This window comes from Malaya genurostris, chromosome 1 (assembly GCF_030247185.1).
Source record: "Malaya genurostris strain Urasoe2022 chromosome 1, Malgen_1.1, whole genome shotgun sequence".
Taxonomy (NCBI): Eukaryota; Metazoa; Arthropoda; class Insecta; order Diptera; family Culicidae; genus Malaya; species Malaya genurostris.
Window position 1 is genome coordinate 142085354 of NC_080570.1, and position 23637 is coordinate 142108990.

General features: G+C 36.6%; 1 protein-coding gene across 1 annotated transcript in view; it reads left to right on the forward strand.

The window, feature by feature from the left end:
• LOC131425983 (muscle-specific protein 20-like) overlaps positions 1-23637 on the forward strand; it is a 213756-nt gene that overhangs the window by 96254 nt on the left and 93865 nt on the right. The window contains exon 2 of the mRNA XM_058588330.1: positions 11072-11283. Coding sequence (XP_058444313.1) covers positions 11072-11283 — 212 coding nt within the window. The remainder of the gene's footprint in view (positions 1-11071; positions 11284-23637) is intronic.

The following is a 23637-nucleotide window of genomic DNA, read 5'->3' on the forward strand; positions in this document are numbered from 1 at the left end:
TCCTTCTCTCTCTCTCTCTCTCTCTTTCCAAGCAGAAGCACCGTTTCTGTTCTGTTGTTTATAAATATTTATGTCCGTTGTTTTGTTTTGTTTGCTACTCCTCGGCTTGGAAGATTTTCCGTTGGATTAATAAGTTGCCGCAATCAATTTACAATCATTTTACCTCTTGCAAGGTTCAAAATGTCGCTGGCGATTTTGACATTGATCGCTTTCTTTTTCGACATACAGGGTCCGCCATCTAACATTTTTTTTTTGAACTAGCGGTTATTTCGACCTTGGTAACCTTAATGTCACTTCTGATTTGACAGAAACTTATTTTTATCATTCCGCTGAACGAAAATAGTGCAGTTTTACTTTGAACATCATGATAATGTTGCGGAATGTGTGCCAAAAATCATCTTCTTAAGCATCATGTTAATAAGTTAATGTTAATGATTGTCGCATCTGGGGACGGAAAACCCGCACGTTATCATGGATGATCATTTGAAAAAGTTGATCTTGTAGGTAGATCATTTTATTTTCAGTTATATCGCCTAAATCAACTTCATTTAAAGAAGCGAATGGCATTGAAGGAATATTTGTAGGTAGACTGCATTAGAAGAAGATGATATGGCCGATCTACCTATTAATAAATTGTTTTCGTTAGATGATGAACTGCAAGGCGGTCCTGTGTTTTGATTATTTACATTAGAAGAATTAAGTGGTAGATTTCTACCTGTTATACTAGCATAACTGACAATAGAAGAAGATGATGACGAGGTCGATCTACCTGTCAATAAATTGTTTTCGTTAGAAGACGAATTAGCAGGCGTACCTGTTTTTTGTTTTAAATTAGAAGAAATAAGTGCCTTAGAAGAATAAGGCGTGGCATTTGCAACGGTTTTTTGATTTTCAGGTATGTTCTGTAAATTTAAGGCCGTTGATTTTTACTAGTTGTCTAAGCGAACGAGAGTTTAAATTTTTTTTCCCTGACAGAACATTTCAAATAATTAAATTTATGATTTCCATCGCAATTTGAACATAAAAATTTATCAGTGGTTTCATTCGTTGGACAAAAGTCTTTCGAATGCGATTTACCACAATTCAAACACCGTATATCCATATGACAATTTTTGGTTCCATGGCCGAAGCCTTGGCAACGACTACATTGCGTTAAGTTTGCAATACGATTATGCCGTTTATAATGTTCCCAATGAATTTTAATGTGGGAAATGAAACGTACTTTTTCTAAGGTTTTCAAATTGTTTACATCACTTCGATTGAAGTGTATTAGGTAAAGTTCATGGGAAATTCCAGAGCGTTATTTAGAACTACCATTCGCTCTTTTTCTCATAAGTATTACTTGGGAAGGGGAAATTCTTTCAGTTCATTTTTAATTTCTTCAGTATTTTGATCATTCGATAAGCCTTTCAGGACAGGCTTTTTTGATTTTCTATAATATGAATAAAATTTATGAAGTTTCTCGGACAAATATCGAATAACACGTTCGTAATCTTCAAATCCATCAACCAAGACTCGACGTTCTCCTCTTCGTCCGATTTGAAATGAGACTTTTACTTCCGGGAGAAAAGTAGAAAGCTCAATCCGGAATGCTTTGAAGTCGGAAATCATCACCGTCACTGGTGGCATCGATTGTTGTTTCTTCCCAGAACGACAAGCATCAATTTTGGGAATTTTTGAAGAATTTTCTTCTATGTCGCTACAATCGGATTCAAGAAGAATCTCGCAAATATTGTTAGACGGCATAGAATCAACGGAAGGGAAATCCGTCCGTTGTCTTTTATTTTTACATTCAGATTCTATAAGATCGTGCATGTTATTAGAAAAATGTTGAATAACGGATTGTGATTTATTTCGTATTGAATTATTTTTAGCCTTAGGCTTGTTACCTTTCCGGTAGGACGCAGGCATTTTTGAAATGAATGAAATTTTAAATTAAATTATCTAGGCTAAATTAGTCTTCGATTAGACTCCTAGTTTGGAAAAGTCTTGATAAAGACTGATTTTGTGGTAGTCTTAATAAAGACTGATTAGTTCGAAGAATAGTTTTTTGAATAGCTAGCCTTAAAAAAAACTGATTAATTTCTTAGTCCCTCTAATATCACTCTTTGTCAATCCTTGAAAAAGGCTGACTAATTGCTAGTCTTTAAAATGACTGTTAGTGGCTAGCCTTGAAAAAGACTGAAACCTTGAATCAATGAAACTCTAGGTAGTCAGAAAAAATTTCCAGGAGTCAAGAGCTATATGCGTGCGGTGCGAACGACTGTTCAACACCGACTGATGACAGAAACTTAATTTTATCATTCCGCAGAACGGAAAAGTGCAGTTTTACTTTGAACATCATGTTGTGGAATGTGTGCCAAAAATCATCTTCTCGGATGAGGCACATTTTCATCTCGGCCGGTATGTTAATAAGCAAAATTGTCGCATCTGGGGACGGAAAACCCGCACGTTATCATGGAGAAGCCGATGCATCCTCAGAGAGTGACGGTTTGGTGCGGATTTTGGTCTGGCGGCATCATTGGGCCATTTTTCTTCAAAAATGAAGCAGGAGCCGCCGCCAAGGTCAATGGCGAGTGCTACCGCGCCATGATTAGCGATTGGTTCATCCCGTTACTTGAAGAGGAAGACTTTGATACCATTTGGTTCCAACAAGACGGCGCTCTGTGCCACACAGCCAAATGTACTAAAATGTACTAAAAAACTGGACCGACCGTACACACTTATTTTCGGATTTTCAGTTCGGTAATATTTTTACTGGAAAATTCGCTATTTTTATAAAAATTACCGATTAGTCTGCTGTTCTTATAAAAATTGACGTATTCAGCATATTTTGTTACCGAAATTCAGCTCTTCAAAAACATGTACTGAAAATTTGGTAATTATCTACCGAACTGTTTTCACTTTGAAATTATTCGGTAAATTTAATAGAAATCGTGCTGATCGATCAGTAATTTATCGATTTTTAGCGAATTGTTCGGTAGAGTACCGAATCAATTTGTAAAACGCAAGCACATAGCACGCCATATTGGTTTTTGTATACTGTGATCGAAGTGAGTAAAATGGAATATATTTCCTGACGCTGTACGTTACGACTGTACATGTTCGAAATGTAATATGCGTTATAGTCGGTTCTACTCTTTAAAAAGACATATTTTTTATAAACATCCCCAATCGTCGTGGTCAGGTGGAAGCAAGACAACTCACTGCTTCCTCTTGCTTTGTCGCCGAAATTTCACCCTAAATTGCAAATTTCTAAAATACTAACCCGATTCACGAAAAATCAAAAACATACGATTGTAGGTAAATGATTTTACTATGCATTTGGCGCAAAATATCAGTTAGAAAGCTTTTCTTTCGCGAGATTTCGTGCGAGTTTTGTTAAAATTTGGTTTTCTTTTTTCTTTTTCTCGCTATAAACAACTCGCATATGTAGGGATGTGCTACGTTTTCAACAAAGCTTCAAAGCTAGTAGCGATGAAAATCATTACTGATTTCTGGTTCTACTGAAACATGAATAGAAATTATTTTACAAAGTAGTAACAGTCACTTATATTTTCTACTCATCTATATTCAACGTTTACGCAGAGAGAACGGACAACGAAAACAAAAGAAATGTTGTTAGCGTCTACCGCATGTAGCATTTTGCACACCCCAATGCATGCGTTGACATTGTGTGCGTGCGAAAGAATAAGGAAAAACTCATTTATTTTTATAACTCGCACGAAATCTTTCGATAAATATGTTTATCAGGCACAATTTATATACGAATCGATAGAAAAATTAATTATCTAGAATCGTATGTTCTTGGAATTTCCGTTTTCTTCCCCGTTTTCTCACAATTTTGGGTAAAGTGCCTGAAACCCCGGGATAGGCAGCGAACTCCCGTGACCACGGCGAAGCGCTACCTTAACTGGAAGGATTGTACTTTAATATGAAAAAATATATTTTGAATTCGGATGAACCGTTTGTGTTTTATTGCATATTAAAAAAAAGTTACATGGCGGACCGTGTACGTTGGCTTTAAAGGGTGTGCCGTTTCAAATCAACACACACTCAAAATACTTCAACTTTTGACCCATTAGCGGCCCTTACACGAGCATTATTATTGTCATTTTTAATGATGTCTAAGTAATGATGTATTTCAAATTTGACACAAATCTCGTCATTACTGCACCATTACACGTTCATAAAAATGACATTATTTTTTAGTAATGACACTTTTAATGATAGTGTAAGGTCCGCTATTGGCACCTCAAATTAGTTGAAATTTTCCGTAGACAAACACACTGAAAAAAACATACGGAATTCGGTAAAACAAATTACCGAACATAACCAGTAATACGAAAAACACCGAAGGGTCCGTGATTTTTTTGAAAACGTCTATCGCCTAAACGAATTCTGTAAACTTCATTACCGAACTAGTCGGTATTGGAACATAGTACTGAAATCTGTAATCATATTTACTAAAAGTGTTGTACTTGAAAAAATATTTTGTTTTCCCGCGGAAAAAGTTGTTAAGTGAAAACTAAAGTTGTCAAACTCAGTCTATTAAAGTGCGTAAATTAATTAAAATGGATGACATCATTCAACGCATGAAAGATCAGGAGGTAGTCAACTACATATGTAAATGAGTCTGTATTATTTATTTTACAGGCAGTAGACGAATTACTAAATGAAGAATTTCCCCCTAAACTATTCTTATGAGGCTCCTTTTTGCAGGATTGAAAAGATTGCACAATATGCATTGAAATGCACAGAATTCCTGTTCTGCTAGGGTTGAGATCAGCCCGGAAACCGATAAACAGTGTTTATTTTTTATTCAAAGTGTTGTACTGGGTGCACTTGGCACCACTGGAAAAAATTTGGTGCACTTGGCACCACTGGAACAAAATTTTTACATGGACTTCATAATTAGGCACTATGGCTTACTAATTCTGTTGTTAGTTTGTGAAGCATTTAAAAAGTTAATGTTGTTTTTAGAAAAAGTCATGTTTACAGTATATATAATATATGTACAAAAATACAGATATATTTTACAGAGCGATTCGGTATATTTGACGTTCATTTCAACTGGAATACATATATGGAATAACATTTGACAAAAAAAAACTTTCAAGGTAAAACTACAATCTTTCGATTTTTATTGGAAACTCTAGAAAATTTGCAATAATGGTTTCGAAATAATTAAAAGAGAAAGTAAACAAAAAGAGGCTCTCATTTTAAGTTAGGCCCTTTTGTCGTGGGACTATCGAAATATTAAAAAAATAGAACGGCAACGGAAAACTAAATTTGACAGTAGAACTGTCGACCATAAAAACTAAAACGGCTTGCTGGGGATACATTTCTCGATGAACATTAGAAAAGGTCCCAAGTGCAAGTGAGTTTCTCTTGGTTTACTTTCTCTTCCATTTATTACAGTAAATTCCAGTAATTTCCAACAAATTGTACAGCTTCTATCGAAAGTTGATGGATTTTGCTATTGTCCTATTTGAAGTGTTAGATGGAAGTATTGCTGATTGAGCCGTAATACTTGAAAGAGAAAGTAAACAAAGAGAAACTCTCATTTGCACTTAGGACTTTTTCTCGTGTTTGTCTTCATTTGTTTCAGTTTCAGTTACTCTCGAAACTCGAATCCACTCAGCGCCTTCGATGTTTTACTTTATGAACCAACAAAACGATGATGTAAGCAAATTCTTGGTTGAATTTTCAGAAGGCCGTAAAAGTAAGTGACGGTTTCTCTTTGTTTTCTTTCTCTTTCGATTATTGTGATGCAATTATAAAAACTTTCTTGGGATTCACAATTCTGTTTGAAGGTCGAAAGTTTCGGGGATCATTTTATGCGAAAAGTTGAAACGTTGAAACCTCTTGGTAATTAATAGAAGAGAAAGTAAACAAACAGAAACTGTCACTTGCTCTTACGGCCTTCTGAAAAATCAACCGGGAAATGTGTAATTCTCGGTTGATTTTTCATGAAGGCGTATAAGCAAGTGACAGTTTCTCTTTAATCACTCTCGCTTTCGATTATTGTGATGTGATTAAAAAGATTTTCTTTGATATCACTATTCTGTTTGAAAGTCGAAAGTTTCGGGTATCATTTCATGCAAAGAGTTGAGTGGTAAACGTGGAAACCGCTTGGTAATTAATAGAAGAGAAAGTAAACAAAGAGAAACTGTCACTTGGTTATACGCCCTTTTGAAAAATTAACCGAGAATTGTAAAAGTCATTTTATTACACTGATAAAAATCGAAACGTTAGATATTGCTCTTAAATCTCATCCATCAAACAGTACATATCATACCCATACTCAGGATTTCGTTTCAGGAGGGGCCAGTTAACTTTACCAGCTCCGAAAATACCGGAAAAGTGATCAAATACGTCGAAATTGAACTCAAGCCGATTTCTCCGATATTGGTTGGCCCATCTCACGAGTTTATATTCAAATGAAAGGTATTATCATGCCGTATGACATTCAATTCCATTGGGATACAACTTCTAGATCGGAAAAATACAGGGTGGAGTGTGTTGAACATTTCAAATTAGAAGTAACGATGCATCAAAAACCGAAAAATCTTCTCCACTTGGTTTAAAACTTTTCCATTTTCAAGATCTTTTAGGTTGGTTTTTATACAAAGCATCCAAAAATTCCAAAACAGAACGCACATCGATTTACCTGAGATGACTTGGCCGATGTTCATCCAAATCCGATTTCTGGTTCCGGAAATACAGTATTTCACAAAACCAAAATCACAACCAAGTTATACGTTTATATATTCGTTGACTTCTATTAGAGGTGAAGATGCGCTCGTCTTTTCTGCAGAGTCATAGAGTCGTCTTATTTTTAGTCATCCAGTACAAATATATTTTTACATATTACTATTGTCATTTATTCGGACTCGGTTTTAATCTCCATTTGATGTAGCTTTGACACAGTGGAGTTTCGACCGTCATGAAGCTTTTGAAACCATTATCTCACAATGTAAGGTGCAGAATCAAGAGCCCCACAATATTAACTAAACTTTTCTTTCACACTTGTAATTTGGACAATGGTTATATTTCAACAGATTTTACACTTAACTATCATGTAGAACTCATTTTTATATTAAATGCACTTATTATTTGTTATTGGAATGTCATCAATTAGATAGTAGGTTTCAAATTACACGATAAATATGATTTATTCCTCGAAAATAGATTAGTTTTGTCCTCGAAAATAGATATCTAGTCGTTCGAATTCGGGTTAAATCAGTAGCGAATCCGCGATCTTTCAAAACGTGCCACTACGTTCCGGAACGATAACAAAGATCTTCTGCCTATTATAGAAATATCCCAACTACAATAGGCTGAACATTTCTCACGCGTTTTCCATCAGTGTAAAATACAACTTTATGTCCATTGTGGTTTCTATGCCCGGCGAAAAATGACTGGCGTCCCTACTGAAAAATGGCCAACACGTTTCCTGATGAAAACAAAACAATATGTAAAAGCGATTCACACGCAGCATCACGCGGCTATCACCTGCATGGTACGATTACGGAACAACAACATTATTTGTAAGCAATTCATATGAAAGGACACTACGTCAAGTTCACGGAACATTTTAACGTCGGATACGTGAGCAATATTCGGCTAAAAAAATTAATAAATTAATCTGGGCGTCGACCGAAGTTGATTGATCGTCTGAATCGTGTTCAATGCATGCGTTTACTGATGAAAACAAACCAATATCATTTGCATTTGTGATTGTAAGTGAGCTGTCAGGAAGCCTAATCTGGAGACTTAGAGCAAATTCAGCAGCCAGAAGTTCTATATGGAAGATTTATAATAGAACAGAAACGTGAATTCAATTTTTACCAACAAAACAACAAAATCCTAGCGTGCCGTGAAGTGAATGTAGCATCCACAAGTAGTTTTGCAATGTGAAAGCGGCACCCAAAATAGTGACATCTACAATTGTTTGTCACGCTGAATGAACAAACTTTACACCCAGTTCATATGCTCTACCATAAAAAAAATCCCCACCACAAGTATCTCACACGTGACCACACAGAACATAAAGTTCAGAATACCGACAGAAACAGGTGGTGATACATTATCTGTCAGAGAGAATGTTTTTGCTCATTACCGCTTCCCGGGAAATTTATCGGCGGTGGCACCTTTCCCAATTTTCTGAAACCGTTAAATAAGCTACCCGGTAATCAGACCGTAGGTACTGCTGACGATCAAACTGTAAATATAGAGCTGGTTGTTTTACAAATTGATACGATCAGTCGTTCGGATGGAAACACAAATCGGCAATTTCCAAGATAGAAAACAGACCGTTTTCAACTGAACCGGGAAGCCGGCCTTGATGCGGTGACAGTCAAGGCTCCGGTTGAACGATGCTTACTCTATTTTTCTTGTCGATTGTTAGCTTTTCCAAGCTGTACACTTGATGTAAACGATCGGCCTCTGTTCGATTGACGTCATTCTGAAGTAATGCCAAAAGCCGTCTCAAACGAGGAAAGTCCGAAATATCTGGCCGTAGATATGCGGCCATTGAAAAAATAAAATCTACCATAATGCGAAGGAAATAATGGAAAACAGGAAAAAAAAATCGCGAATTGCCATGTGTCCGGTAGAAAAATTAGCAGTTTTATTTATTCTGCTGTAGACGCGTGGTACTTTGATGCAGTTAATGGTGAAAATAGGTCTGTTCAAAATTTGTTTATACTGTCGGTGCTGTACACAACAGTGGATTTGACCGTGCGTGGCCTACTGATTGCCAACGGGCGAAATTTTATTACCAAACCGTCAGCCAGAGAGCTTACCCGAGTCATGCCGTAAATTATATTTGTCTCGGCCGCGCACGGATCTAGTTGGCGGCGTCGGTAGCGGTGGCAATTTCGTTTTTTTTTCTCTCTAGAAGAGATATTTTTGGGCCATGGCGTACATCGCGTCATATGGCGTTCCGTTAAGTCCAAACTGATGGTTTTCCATTTCGACCCACTTGAAAGCATATATAAATATATCAGATGTTGAAGAGTGTAACTTTCGACAAAGTGGCTACACTGCCTTCAGCGAAATATAGTTAAAGAGATGACGATACAAAGAATCAAAGAGTAAAAGAGTCAAAGAGTCAAAGAGTCAAAGAGTCAAAGAGTCAAAGAGTCAAAGAGTCAAAGAGTCAAAGAGTCAAAGAGTCAAAGAGTCAAAGAGTCAAAGAGTCAAAGAGTCAAAGAGTCAAAGAGTCAAAGAGTCAAAGAGTCAAAGAGTCAAAGAGTGAAAGAGTCAAAGAGTGAAAGAGTCAAATAGTCAAAGAGTCAAAGAGTCAAAGAGTCAAAGAGTCAAAGAGTCAAAGAGTCAGAGAGTCAAAGAGTCAAATAGTCAAAGAGTCAAAGAGTCAAAGAGTCAAAGAATCAAAGAGTCAAAGAATCAAAGAGTCAAAGAGTCAAAGAGTCAAAGAGTCAAAGAGTCAAAAGAGTCAAAGAGTCAAAGAGTCAAAGAGTCAAAGAGTCAAAGAGTCAAAGAGTGAAAGAGTCAAAGAGTCAAAGAGTCAAAGAGTCAAAGAGTCAAAGAGTCAAATAGTCAAATAGTCAAAGAGTCAAAGAGTCAAAGAATCAAAAAGTCAAAGAATCAAAGAGTCAAACAGTCAAAGAGTCGAAGAGTCAAAGAGTCAAAGAGTCAAAGAGTCAAATAGTCAAAGAGTCAAAGAGTCAAAGAGTCAAAGAGTCAAACAGTCAAAGAGTCAAAGAGTCAAAGAGTCAAAGAATCAAAGAGTAAAGAGTAAAATTAAAGATTACAGAGTAAAGAGTAAAGAGTAAAGAGTAAAGAGTAAAGAGTAAAGAGTAAAGAGTAAAGAGTAAAGAGTAAAGAGTAAAGAGTAAAGAGTAAAGAGTAAAGAGTAAAGAGTAAAGAGTAAAGAGTAAAGAGTAAAGAGTAAAGAGTAAAGAGTAAAGAGTAAAGAGTAAAGAGTAAAGAGTAAAGAGTAAAGAGTAAAGAGTAAAGAGTAAAGAGTAAAGAGTAAAGAGTAAAGAGTAAAGAGTAAAGAGTAAAGAGTAAAGAGTAAAGAGTAAAGAGTAAAGAGTAAAGAGTAAAGAGTAAAGAGTAAAGAGTAAAGAGTAAAGAGTAAAGAGTAAAGAGTAAAGAGTAAAGAGTAAAGAGTAAAGAGTAAAGAGTAAAGAGTAAAGAGTAAAGAGTAAAGAGTAAAGAGTAAAGAGTAAAGAGTAAAGAGTAAAGAGTAAAGAGTAAAGAGTAAAGAGTAAAGAGTAAAGAGTAAAGAGTAAAGAGTAAAGAGTAAAGAGTAAAGAGTAAAGAGTAAAGAGTAAAGAGTAAAGAGTAAAGAGTAAAGAGTAAAGAGTAAAGAGTAAAGAGTAAAGAGTAAAGAGTAAAGAGTAAAGAGTAAAGAGTAAAGAGTAAAGAGTAAAGAGTAAAGAGTAAAGAGTAAAGAGTAAAGAGTAAAGAGTAAAGAGTAAAGAGTAAAGAGTAAAGAGTAAAGAGTAAAGAGTAAAGAGTAAAGAGTAAAGATTTAAAAGTAAAATTAATGTTTTGGGATTATTGAAAAGAACCGGAAAACGTTTCATTCAATTTCTGCCCGATTGTTCTCCACTGGGTAAAATGATTATCGTTGATGAAAATAATTCCTATAATATATATATATATATATATATATATATATATATATATATATATATATATATATATATATATATATATATATATATATATATATATATATATATATATATATATATATATATATATATATATATATATATATATATATATATATATATATATATATATATATATATATATATATATATATATATATATATATATATATATATATATATATATATATATATATATATATATATATATATATATATATATGATAGTTCCAATCTGGACAGGAAAATCTACTACTTTATTCACTAGAAAACTCAATAAACAGTACTATTAATAAATTGTATACATCACAATCTAAAAAAAATCGCAAATTATATCTTTTTCAATCAAAAATGAATTAGTTATGAAACCCAAACAAACTAACTTTCCCTATTCTTTTTTTGTTTTACCTTCCGAACAGGTCGCCGGAAAGCGCGATAAGGACCAGGAACGCGAAGCGCAACACTGGATCGAAACACTGCTCGGTGAGAAGTTTCCCGCCGGTTTCGCGTACGAGGACTGCCTCCGGGACGGTATCATCCTCTGTCGGTTGATGAACCGATTGTCCCCCGGAATTGTGCCGAAGATCAACATCAGCGGTGGCGACTACAAGATGATGGACAACATCAGTCAGTGAGTAACGAAACGTCATTTCTAATTGCCGCTTACACTTTTACCCTATCCATATGGACTCCGTACGGGAACGGGGCTGAACATCTGAACGCTTTCTGTCCGGCGTAGTGTGCGGTGCTTTTTACTGCCACCGCGAGACCAGCACGGCATGCTGTGCTCCTGGTCGGTCGTATCGTGGCTGACACTGTTTGATTGCGCGCGCGAAGCACCGTTGTCGGGTTTTTGCTGCTAGTCAGTCTCTTTCACCGTCTCCGTCCATTTCCTTCCCTTCGCAAATCCACCAGCAGACTAAACGAATTGAAATTGTGCGCGCGATGTTGCCTAGATAGCAGCAAAAATCACACGACACTCGACTGCTGAAAAATCACACGATTGGCTACTGCTGCTATGGTTTTAGTTTTTGTTGGCTCGACGAGTACACGTTGTTCGAAACTTGAAACCCGAAGAAGCACAATAAACACGAACGGAACCCTAACCCTACCCAACACTAAAAGTGTGAGAGAAATGTGCTATAAGTTTTTGCTGCTGGAACCAGGATCGCATGAACGAATGAGAGAAGCGGTGACAAGTTGGCAGTGGTTTCGTGAGAAAGCACAGACAAAAGCGCGCGCCGGTTTCGATGCAGTGCTATCAGATTCAATTATATTGCATACGAGAAACAATCTTCAGAGACGATATCAAATGGAAAACAAATAATTATTTTTAATTTTGTCAATCATTATACAACCATTTTCGATCACACATAGAAAATTTTTAATAAACTACTTTACGTTTCATAAAAAATACTATAAACAACAGTTTCATACTTTCGATGAACGATTTTCGAAGTTAAAACCGGTAAAATAAACGATGAAACTAAAATTAGTTTATTTTATAAGGAGAACTGTGTTGTAAATCGTGATGCATATGAGCATACCATTTGAACCAAGGGTTTATTTTTAGTAGAAATATGATTTTTATTATTATTTAAATAGATGAATATATAGGGGAGAGGGCAGGGTTGTGAACCCAACCAACTTTCGGTAAATTTCTGCGACCGATTTTCAGAAGACGCGGTTTTTGGCTGTTTCAAATAAGTGACTGGTCGGCAAAATCCTGATGAAATTCGGAAGGATCGAAGTTAAACACTCATCACTGTTTGTAAAGCGAAAAGAGCATACATTTACAGGTTCGTTTTCAGCAATTTTAGGAATCTTCATCCGATGGTTCTGAAAATGTTTATTTTGGCATTAAAAATGCCTTACTCTTCACTATACGGGGCCGGGTGTCAATTAAAAGTTTCAAAAATAGCCGCGTAACCTTTTTGTGTCATAATTTTGAACGTTAATAACTCGGTCATTTGTTGATGGATTGTTATAATTTAACAACCAATCGATTCGGAAACTTTTAACTTAAACATGTATGACGACGTCGCTTCAGTATTTCAATAGCATACTATTGAAAAAATGGTTGGAATCGACCTATGTTTTCATCCACCAATCCCTGCTTTACAAAATGACGTCAACTTCTTGTTCGGCATAGGAGGCTTTGCGTCATGCATAAAAAACACCGCATCGTTCTGCGTAGTATGAAGAGAAATCTATAAATATAGGCTGCACAATATTTCTTTGCCTAGTTGATGTTTGACTGCGAATGAAACAAGTAGCTCGTCCAGTGAGCTGACTGGATGTTATATGCGTTCACTTGCTGGATTTTCGCTTTTGCATTATGTGTTGGTGAAATTTCCTGCTATCTGCACAACACCGCTTCGTGTTCGTTTGAATATCTTATATATCATCTAGCTATTGAAGAACCGAATCAGCGTGGTTATCGGTTCTTTTGAAATATCCCATGTATTTAGCAAATTGTTGGTCGATTTTGCCATTAAAAATGCCTTACACTTCGCTTCCCGAGGCTGGGTGTCAAATTAAAACATGCAAAACTAATCGCTTAACATTTTCTGCCATAATTTTGAACGCTCATACCTCAGTCATTTGTTGATGGATTTATATAATTCAACAACCAATCGATTCGGAAACATTTAACTTAAACTTATGAGAAAACGTCATTTGAATATTTCAATTGCATACCATTGGAAACTTGGTTTGAATTTAGTGTTTTATTTTGGTTCTCTGGTAACTATCAGGCCAATTTAGAATTATCGGCCAAAGATTTTTCGGATCTAATTTGCAGCGCTTGTTCCTCGATGATTTGTTAAATGATTTTCCTCATTTAAATGATTCCAAAGCCTCAATATAGTCAGCTTAAAAATGTTTTAATTTGTCAACGGATCAGTTTGCATACTTAAATCTCCATTCCCATACGAACAAAAGGGTGGCGCGAAAATGGATTCAGTATAAAGTTGTGTTATTATGATAATCATAGAAACTTCTTCTTTATTATATGTGACTGAACAAGTTGTTGTCCCACCAGGAATTAAACGCTTCAAAAGATTCAAAATTAAATTCTGAAACTTATCTAAAAGCGGCCTCCTCGGTTTGGTAGTATAAATGAGTTCCACAGGCTCACATATACAGTACAATTAGATGCAATATCATATAGTATCAAAGATAAACTAAAGGTAAGTTTACCTGCGATTTTACATGTATCGTTTGAATAGCAACCCTCGTAGAATTTGGTTAACCGCCAGTTTCAGTTCAATTATTATTTGCTTCAAAACACGCGTTGTAACTATGACAATGTTCATTCATGTGTTAATAACATCAAGTTACAATATGAACAAAATTTCTGAATTTTGTTGCGTATCCATTTTGTATATTCCTAATATGCCAAAGCGAAAATCAATGTGAGTAACTAAATATTTTATGCGGACTGTTTCACATTTTTCTTCCTCGTATTGTTGCCATATTATTTACCGACACTTTCCGAAGATTATCGACGATTTTGAAGAAGGATTAATAAAATTACACTATTACTGAGCTAACTGGTACAACTTTTTTCGTTAAAATAAATGAAATCTTCTCTTGGATCGATTAACTGTTTATAAAATTAATAAGTTTGTACGTTTCTCGAAGATTATTGTCATAAAATAAAACAGTTTCATTTGTTCAGGATTAAATCTTTAGGTTGTTTGTATCTAAAATTGAGCTTTCAAGTAACTTTGAATTCTAGTTAAAGGACGTTATTCAAAATCTTAACAATGTAAAAAATTGTGGAAAGGGATCAAAATTGAATATAATTAATTATCAAGAAAGAAACTAATTGTCAATTTTATCATTCGCCAACAATCTAAGCGCTTAAATAAACCGGGTATAAATAAACGATATAATAATAATAAGCGCTTAAACTAGAGCAAGTTTGTAATTAGTCGATTGAAAAAGTTTTTAGTTTAGTGTATCATCATCTCTTTATTTTTGTATATATTATGAAGACCCTAGGAACGTTCCATTTTTAATGTTATTGTGCTCGGTCGTGTCTTGAATACAACCCTCTAATTTTTTTGTCTCGGGACGCTTGGCCGTTGGTGGCAGTGTCTTTGCTTTCACTGCCTTTCCTGATGGCTTTAGCCGTTCAAGTACACCACAATCCACTTTCGATATTGATTTTTTTTCCTAATGTTTTGATTTTCAGTTTAACGATTTGCCTCGAAGAATGCTTACCGCGAACCTCTGCAAAAACTCGCTCCGGGTGAGGGGCCATAACTCAAACAATATTTAATATTTTTTCAACAGATTGTCTTTCGTTTGTTAAAAAAAATCGAATATTATCCCAGAATAAATTAGCATACTTTGCTCTGTCGTTTCTCTCAACTTTGTATATAACCTGGTAATTTGAAAAAATAATAATGATTGGTTGTATCAGATACCACCCTATAATCCCGGAATCGGCAGTCAGATCCGGATAAAATTCAGGCATTCCGTAAAGGACCACGAGACCCTTCATTTGTATGTAAGCTTGTCAATATCGGTTCAACATCTCCGAGAAAACTTAGTGAAATTATTTGACACATACACAAGTGATTGCATACCTTTTTCATATGAGAAAGGCAAAAAACTATTCATACAAACTAGAATAGTCAGAGAGCAGATTACCGATGAAGATTGGCTGAATACCTCCAGTGAAAATATTCAAAAAACAGATGAGCATAAGGCTGAAAAATGCAATCAAGATTTGTCTTACGTTCTTGAATCGTTGGATAATGTAATCGAATTTTTAAAAGACGACACACGAAACTTGAAAAAGCAAATTGATTGAAAATTATGATTTAAACTCTTTATGTGTTGCAACAACAAAACTAAGATGAATTGCTAGCGGATTTTTTCTCATAAATACCCCGAATCAGATTTGTTGACCCCTTCATCATGATGGCGTTCAAATGTCAATATACTTTTGACAACAGATTTTGACAATGCAGTACTTTTTGATTGGATCATGTTCTAACAAACAAACACCACCCTATTAAAGAACACTCCTACGAATGGGACTCCAACTAGCCAACTAATTCCGGCGGTATTAGTGTTAATTGCATTAAAAAAAATTAGTTTCAATTGAATCACAATTTACTCCTTCATACAAATGGTTTGTGGAGAAACAATTCTAAATAAGTTATGAAACTTCAAATCTTATAAACAACTCCTATGTAAGAAAAAGTTATAACAAAGGGTTTTCAAAATTACACATTTGGAGTTGGATAAACACCAGTTATGAATGATTTATGAATTATGAATTTGATAGAGAATTGACTGCTGTAATTTTAATCAATACCTGTCTTGTAGCTTGATCTTGTGACTGATGGTAGCTCAAATTACCCTGCGGGATAGCATACGAAGAATCTCACATCGACATGGATTGCAGCTGGTTCCAAAATGTAAGTTTCGATACAACCGGTATGTTACACTCACCAACACATAAACGAATTGAATTTTCAAACGAATATGTTCTGTCGTCCGCACGAGTGAAATTATATCCTCTTGTACTACAAGAACAAAGGGCTTGATGGCAATGCTATGTTGAGAACTATCCCAGTTACAATTTATAGTGCTCGAGTTATGAAAGGTTGCCGTACCTGCTTTTTATTCTTGAAGGATCGTTTATAACATTCGATTTGGATTTTATTTACTACTATTTTATTTATTTCGTTGGATTTTATTTACTACTATTCGTCATTTGTCATTCGACTGTTCATCGGTAGCAAAAGGGAACTGAAACAGTTTCCTCAGGAATTCATATTCCGAATTTAGTTCCAGCATGCAGGTTCTGAATTCTGAAACCAGAATTTAATTTAAATTTTAGGATTTAAAACTTAAATTAAATTCTGGTTCAAAAGTAACTTCCAAAAATCCAGATTCGGATTCCAGATCTTAAATTCATAACTTGAATTTTGATCAATTCCTAAATCAAGATTCTGGAATAGAGTCAGATCCAGTATTCAGAAGCTGAATGCGATTACTGATAATCTGTACTTACTGCTGCTGTTTGTGGCAGATATCTGCACAAAGACGTTCAGATTCGTCCAAAGCACAAAAGGAAATAATCGACTTTCGACCTTTTACACTTGTCCAGTTGAATATCGGAACTAATATGTGCCTGACTATCGCAACATCGTCGGCTCGCTTACGAGAAAGGCAAGCAATCGTTTTTGAGTTATTTATGTTTTTTCGCATTATTGAAAATAATATTATGAATTACTAATCATATTCCTGATAGCATGGAGAAATAATTATGTTGTTGCGTTCAGTACAACTCGAGATATTACCGATGAAGTTTTAATCAAATCAAATCAAGTTTCAATCAAATTTATTACAACTACTAGATAATTACACAACATACATTGGGACAATCTATGAAGTGTATATTGTATTCGATCCGAACTTATATAGATAGGTTCATGTAGAATATATGGCTTGTTTTATAACATTTATAAAGGGTGATTTTTTAAGAGCTTGAGAACTTTTTTAAACAATAAAACGCATAAAATTTGCAAAATCTCATCGGTTCTTTATTTTAAACGTTAGATTGGTACATGACATTTACTTTTTGAAGATAATTTCATTTAAATGTTGACCGCGGCTGCGTCTTAGGTGGTCCATTCGGAAAGTCCAATTTTGGGCAACTTTTTCGAGCATTTCGGCCGGAATAGCCCGAATTTCTTCGGAAATGTTGTCTTCCAAAGCTGGAATAGTTACTGGCTTATTTCTGTAGACTTTAGACTTGACGTAGCCCCACAAAAAATAGTCTAAAGGCGTCAAATCGCATGATCTTGGTGGCCAACTTACCGGTCCATTTCTTGAGATGAATTGTTCTCCGAAGTTTTCCCTCAAAATGGCCATAGAATCGCGAGCTGTGTGGCATGTAGCGCCATCTTGTTGAAACCACATGTCAACCAAGTTCAGTTCTTCCATTTTTGGCAACAAAAAGTTTGTTAGCATCGAACGATAGCGATCGCCATTCACTGTAACGTTGCGTCCAACAGCATCTTTGAAAAAATACGGTCCAATGATTCCACCAGCGTACAAACCACACCAAACAGTGCATTTTTCGGGATGCATGGGCAGTTCTTGAACGGCTTCTGGTTGCTCTTCACTCCAAATGCGGCAATTTTGCTTATTTACGTAGCCATTCAACCAGAAATGAGCCTCATCGCTGAACAAAATTTGTCGATAAAAAAGCGGATTTTCCGAATGGACCACCTAAGACGCAGCCGCGGTCAACATTTAAATGAAATTATCTTCAAAAAGTAAATGTCATGTACCAATCTAACGTTTAAAATAAAGAACCGATGAGATTTTGCAAATTTTATGCGTTTTATTGTTTAAAAAAGTTCTCAAGCTCTTAAAAAATCACCCTTTATATAACGTTTAATGGAGATCGTTATAGTTCCATAAACTAGTAATGTATAGATCAAATGATTATTATTCAATTAAATCACTTGATGCGAATATGCAAATTACATTGTGCAAAACAATGACCTTATTATACGTACAGGAATCAAAAGCTGCAATAAAAAATTATTATGAAAACTTTGTCACTGTTTATTTCATATCGTTTTATGTAAAAAAAACCTTTCTTAATCCACCTGTGATAATGCCTTTCTCTTCTTTCATAACAGTCTCATGAAAATATGTTTCATACTTTTATTAAATAAATTTGGATACTAATTTTGACACCAATTGATTCAGATTGATTCGAGTAGTTCACAAAAGCATGCTTCAGTGTTTATGTCACACAGTCAGCATCATTTTTCCAAACTAGTGCTAGACATTTGCGTTGCCTATTTGTATGAGAACAGTGATGCTAATCTAAAAACCCTTCTTAATCCAACTAGTGGTGTGATAATGCCTTTCTCTTCTTTCATAACAGTCTCATGAAAATATGTTTCACACTTTTATTAAATAATTTTGGATTCTAATTTTGACACCAATTGATTCAGATTGATTCGAGTAGTTCACAAAAGCATGCTTCAGTGTTTATGTCACACAGTCAGCATCATTTTTCCAAACTAGTGCTAGACATTTGCGTTGCCTATTTCTAATACCTTTCTATAGAGAAAGGCAAAAAGCCTTCTTAGTCCACTTAGTGGAATTTTCATATATCTTGAAAAATCACCATAGTCATCTCGAAAAAAAATTTTTTTTTAAATCAACTTTTTGGGACTTAGAAAAAATATGAAAATTCCCAAAAATTTTGGGACTTAGAAAAAATATGAAAAGTCCCAGAAAGTTGATTTTTTCAAAAAATTTTTTTTTGAGATGACAATAAATTTCGATGTTTTATGCAGTTTTAAGAGTTTTGGCATCAAAAAAAATTTTCGATTTTGGAAATTTCATGTACTCCCCCCTATGGTGCTTTTTCAAGATCGAAAATTGTCAAACCTTTACCACCGGGCAGCACCCCTTAAGCATGTCCGATTTAGGTCAAATTTTGCATGAAGGCTTTTTTCGAGGTGCTTAAATTTTTGAGCACTAGAACTTAACGAAAATAGAGGTGATCCCAAAATTTTGGCACCCTTATATATAAGAGCGGTAAAAATCAACGTGTTTTGTCGGTTACGTCACCTATACCATCATATATCTGGAACCAAAAGTCACAACCATTTGATCTTCGAACTTGACCAATGGCCCGACAGTAGCTTTCAAACGAGCCCAAGTTTGTTAAAATCGTATCAGCCATCTCTGAGAAAATTGAGCGCGTTCAAATACAACGCTTTTTGTCGGTTACGTCACTTATACAATCATATCTCCGGAACCAAAAGTCACAGCCATTTGATCTTCGAACTTGATCAATGGCCCGACAGCAGCTTTCAAACGAGCCCAAGTTTGTTCAAATCGGTTCAGCCATCTCTGAGAAAATTGAGTGCGTTCAAATACAACGCTTTTTGTCGGTTACGTCACTTATACAATCATATCTCCGGAACCAAAATTCACAGCCATTTGATCTTCGAACTTGATCAATGGTCCGATAGTAGCTTACAAACGAGCCCAAGTTTGTTAAAATCGGTTCAGCCATCTCTGAGAAAATTGAGCGCGTTCAAATACAACGCTTTTTGTCGGTTACGTCACTTATACAATCATATCTCCGGAACCAAAAGTCACAGCCATTTGATCTTCGAACTTGATCAATGGCCCGACAGCAGCTTTCAAACGAGCCCAAGTTTGTTCAAATCGGTTCAGCCATCTCTGAGAAAATTGAGCGCGTTCAAATACAACGCTTTTTGTCGGTTACGTCACTTATACAATCATATCTCCGGAACCAAAAGTCACAGCCATTTGATCTTCGAACTTGATCAATGGCCCGACAGCAGCTTTCAAACGAGCCCAAGTTTGTTCAAATCGGTTCAGCCATCTCTGAGAAAATTGAGCGCGTTCAAATATCTTCGAAAAGTGCACTCACATACACACACATACATACACACACAGACATTTTCCGATCTCGACGAACTGAGTCGAATGGTATATAACACTATGGGTCTCCGAGGCTCCGTTCGAAAGTCGGTTTTTCCAGCAATTCTAATACCTTTCTATAGAGAAAGGCAAAAACGCTTAAGAATGATTAACACTTCAACACTTACTCTAGTTTTAATTTACTTGTGATCATATGAACCAGAAAAACCAAAAAGGAAATATCCGATGTCAATTATGAACGAAAATCTAATGCATAAGTGATTAAACAAACTTGTGGTCGTTTGAGCATCTCAGTGCCGACGAATAAAATGCTGTCATGCCACCATTTTTATTATTTTCGAGGCTCGACACGACAGCACTAACATTAGTTTGCGAAGAGCTTCCGATTTTCGATAACAGAGCAATGAGTCTAATTTACCCACACTATCGACTTTGCACCACATTTTACTCTACGTTTCGCTGGTTTATAGTTCATCGGATAATTAGCATTTTTCCATTTCTTAGAGTAATCGCTATAAGTTCATAATTTATAACCTTTTAATGCAATGAAATTGGTTCGAAAATTTATTTTGGAAAACAAGAAAAATTCAAGGACATTGTTTCTAAAGTTAATGCTTACATTTTATAGTAGAAAAATGCTCAGGCAGCCAGTACAATACGATCTCGCAATTTGACACAAAATTTGAGGGATTTCATTTCCTTTTTACTTTAAATACCATCATTAATGGAATATATGGCAACGCTGTTTGCATAACCCATAATTCACAGCAGCAGCTACTCGGTAGTCGGTACTCACAGCCAGCTGTGCCGCGCTACAGTGCATGGCAACCGGTCGGTTCGATGGTCGCTTTACGGGAGTCTGATTCGTCGGACGGGATCGCTTCTGTCAGCATGCGCTCCTGTTCTCGCATCACGGCCATTCTTGTTGATCAGGTGTATTGTTTGTGGACTGGCTGTCGGTCTGTGTCACACTCACTCATTGCCGAACCGACCTTCTTTTTCACAGCCTGACGAGATGCTAGTCGGTTCAGGTTGCATCACAGCGTGGCAAACACCTCCCGCGTACGATCTGCGCTCCTGACACGCTGTGATGATTCGCGTGTTACGGATATTTTCGGGAACAAAGAAGGCCCCCTGAAAATGCTGCATGGGGACCGACCAGCTATCTTCTTTCTTATTGTTTTTTTTTTGTTTTGGCAGTTCCGTGACGGGCGGGTTTCGCGCCAACCGACATGTGACCCTGGTGCAAACTTTGGTAAAAGTACTACCACTGCGCGAAGTCTGAGTGTGGAAACTGAACGTCGTCGGTGTCCCTCGGTCTTAGTGAAATGACAATCGTTCAGAACGATTTTCGTTTGACGACAAACAGGACACAGTAATCGAGCTCAGCACCACCGGATATGTCTGCTGTCTGCGAACGGGACCGGTTCCAAACCGTCGTCGTCGTTGTCGTGTTCGCACATGTGTCAGTCAGTCGCCGTCGGATGGTAACGTGACTTCGTTTAGCGGTGATGCGTCGGTTTTGCGGTTTGTTCGCGATAGTCAGTAAAATTTTGACATTTGAACAGGGGTGCAGCCCCACGAGAGTTTGCCGTGTGAAATAAAAACGGCAACTTTTACCGAACTTAATCGATTGCTTCTCGGACCGAAGTAAACCCAAATACAGTGCAGCCTAGGGATGCCTATTACGGTGGCCTGGAATCCTGTTAATAAGCAATCAATCACCGTCAATGCCGGTGATAATGTTTTCCCATCATGAATGAGCGCCCTCGTTCGTTGATTGCACTCGATTATGACTCCTTCGATTGACGATAATCATCGCCCGTGTGTATTTTCTTCGGCTCGCCCACGACGTCATGACGACCAACCAACAAACCAACCAACCAACGAGGGGAACCCACGACGATGGATGATCGAATCCGAATCCAAATTGATACTCATCATCATTAGCTTCAATCGACGCTGCATGCCTTCAATCCTGGCATCGTTGCGGATCCTTTTTGTGCTGCTGCTCTCTCTGGTTTGCTGTGTTTGTGTTTTTTTTTCTTTCAAGTCGGAATGATACCATCAACTGTGTTACTGCCATTATCGTTGTCGTCCATCACTTTCGGCAGCAGCCAGCCAGTCAGCAGCATCTCACAAATCCGGTGAGGATTCCGTTATGAGAGTTCACTTTACCCGGGAGCAGGAGGGAAGGATTTGTGGTGGAACTTCCAAAGGGTCCGGACTCGCGTACCGAATCACGTGCTCTCCCATCCCATGCAGCGAAGAGGGTTCCATAATAGAAGTCGTTGCCAAGTCGATGTCACAAAGCCTTGGTAGCGCACGCAAACGGAAGTTTTCCTCCTGCCCATGCTGCGCTCCCGTCTGCTTCGTACAAAATGCGGTGCACCAAAAACAAAATGAGCCGACTCCCCAGAACGGCCAAACGGACACACGGGACTGAACATTTGGGCACACTAGGCTTGCTGAAAAGACCACGACACCGGTGGACCGGAGGAGTCGGATAGCGTTCTCCGTGCGAATCCGTCGTTAAGGGGCCGGGGTTTGTACACTGAGAACCACGCTCGCGCCCATCGTCATTGTCGTGCCAGCAGATTTTATATTAGTTTCACAGTTAAGAAAGAACATAAAATAATTTCCGATATTCTTAGTGTACTTGTAAAAGCTTCGAACAGGAGACCATCCACCGACAGGATGATTTTTTTGTCGTGAATACGACTTACTTTACTATGGGGTGCCTTTTCAAAATTTACCCTCTGAGAGAGTGATAAGTTTTTGATCGTGAATATCTCTTGTTGTATCTAACGAATCAACATAATTTTTGCTACATGCCATCGGAAATATGATCACAATTTTATGATAAAATTTTCAGTTGTGTGACATAATCTCAAATAGTTCAAAATTAAACTTTTCTGAAATGTTTGGTATAAACGAGTATCAAAGAGGATAATTCATATGGCGCGTTTGCCTTTCTCGTATTTTGAAAGCTCATAGCTCAGTGATCTGTGGAAGGATTTATATAATCTAACTACCAATAGAATCGAAATTTTTCAACTTAAACGTGTATAGCAAGAGCATTGAAGTATTTCAATAGTACACTATTGAAAAACCTATCTCATTTGACCCATGTCAACACCAGCCAATCAGAACGCGTTCTGAGGAAGAGAAGAAAAAAGCTGCTGCTGTACAACAAATCGTTCAAGAAAAATGTTTCAAAAAGTGGTGAATATCGTAGTGAGTTCCTCAATTTGGTCCTTCTGAATGCTAGAAACGAATCCCTACAGCATATTGATAGTCTCTTTCAATAAATTATGCAAATCCGAAATGAAATAATCGACATTGAAATTCTATATGCGGCTATTTTTATAGCCGTTAGGACCGCCCATTAGTGAAAAAGCTACAAACGAAATCACATAAAAGGAAATCTCTTAACAAAAATTGAATCAGTTTGGATTCTATCGCCACTGCGAGCAGATGTGTTTTGTGTCGTCTGCACAGCTAGTTTCGCTTT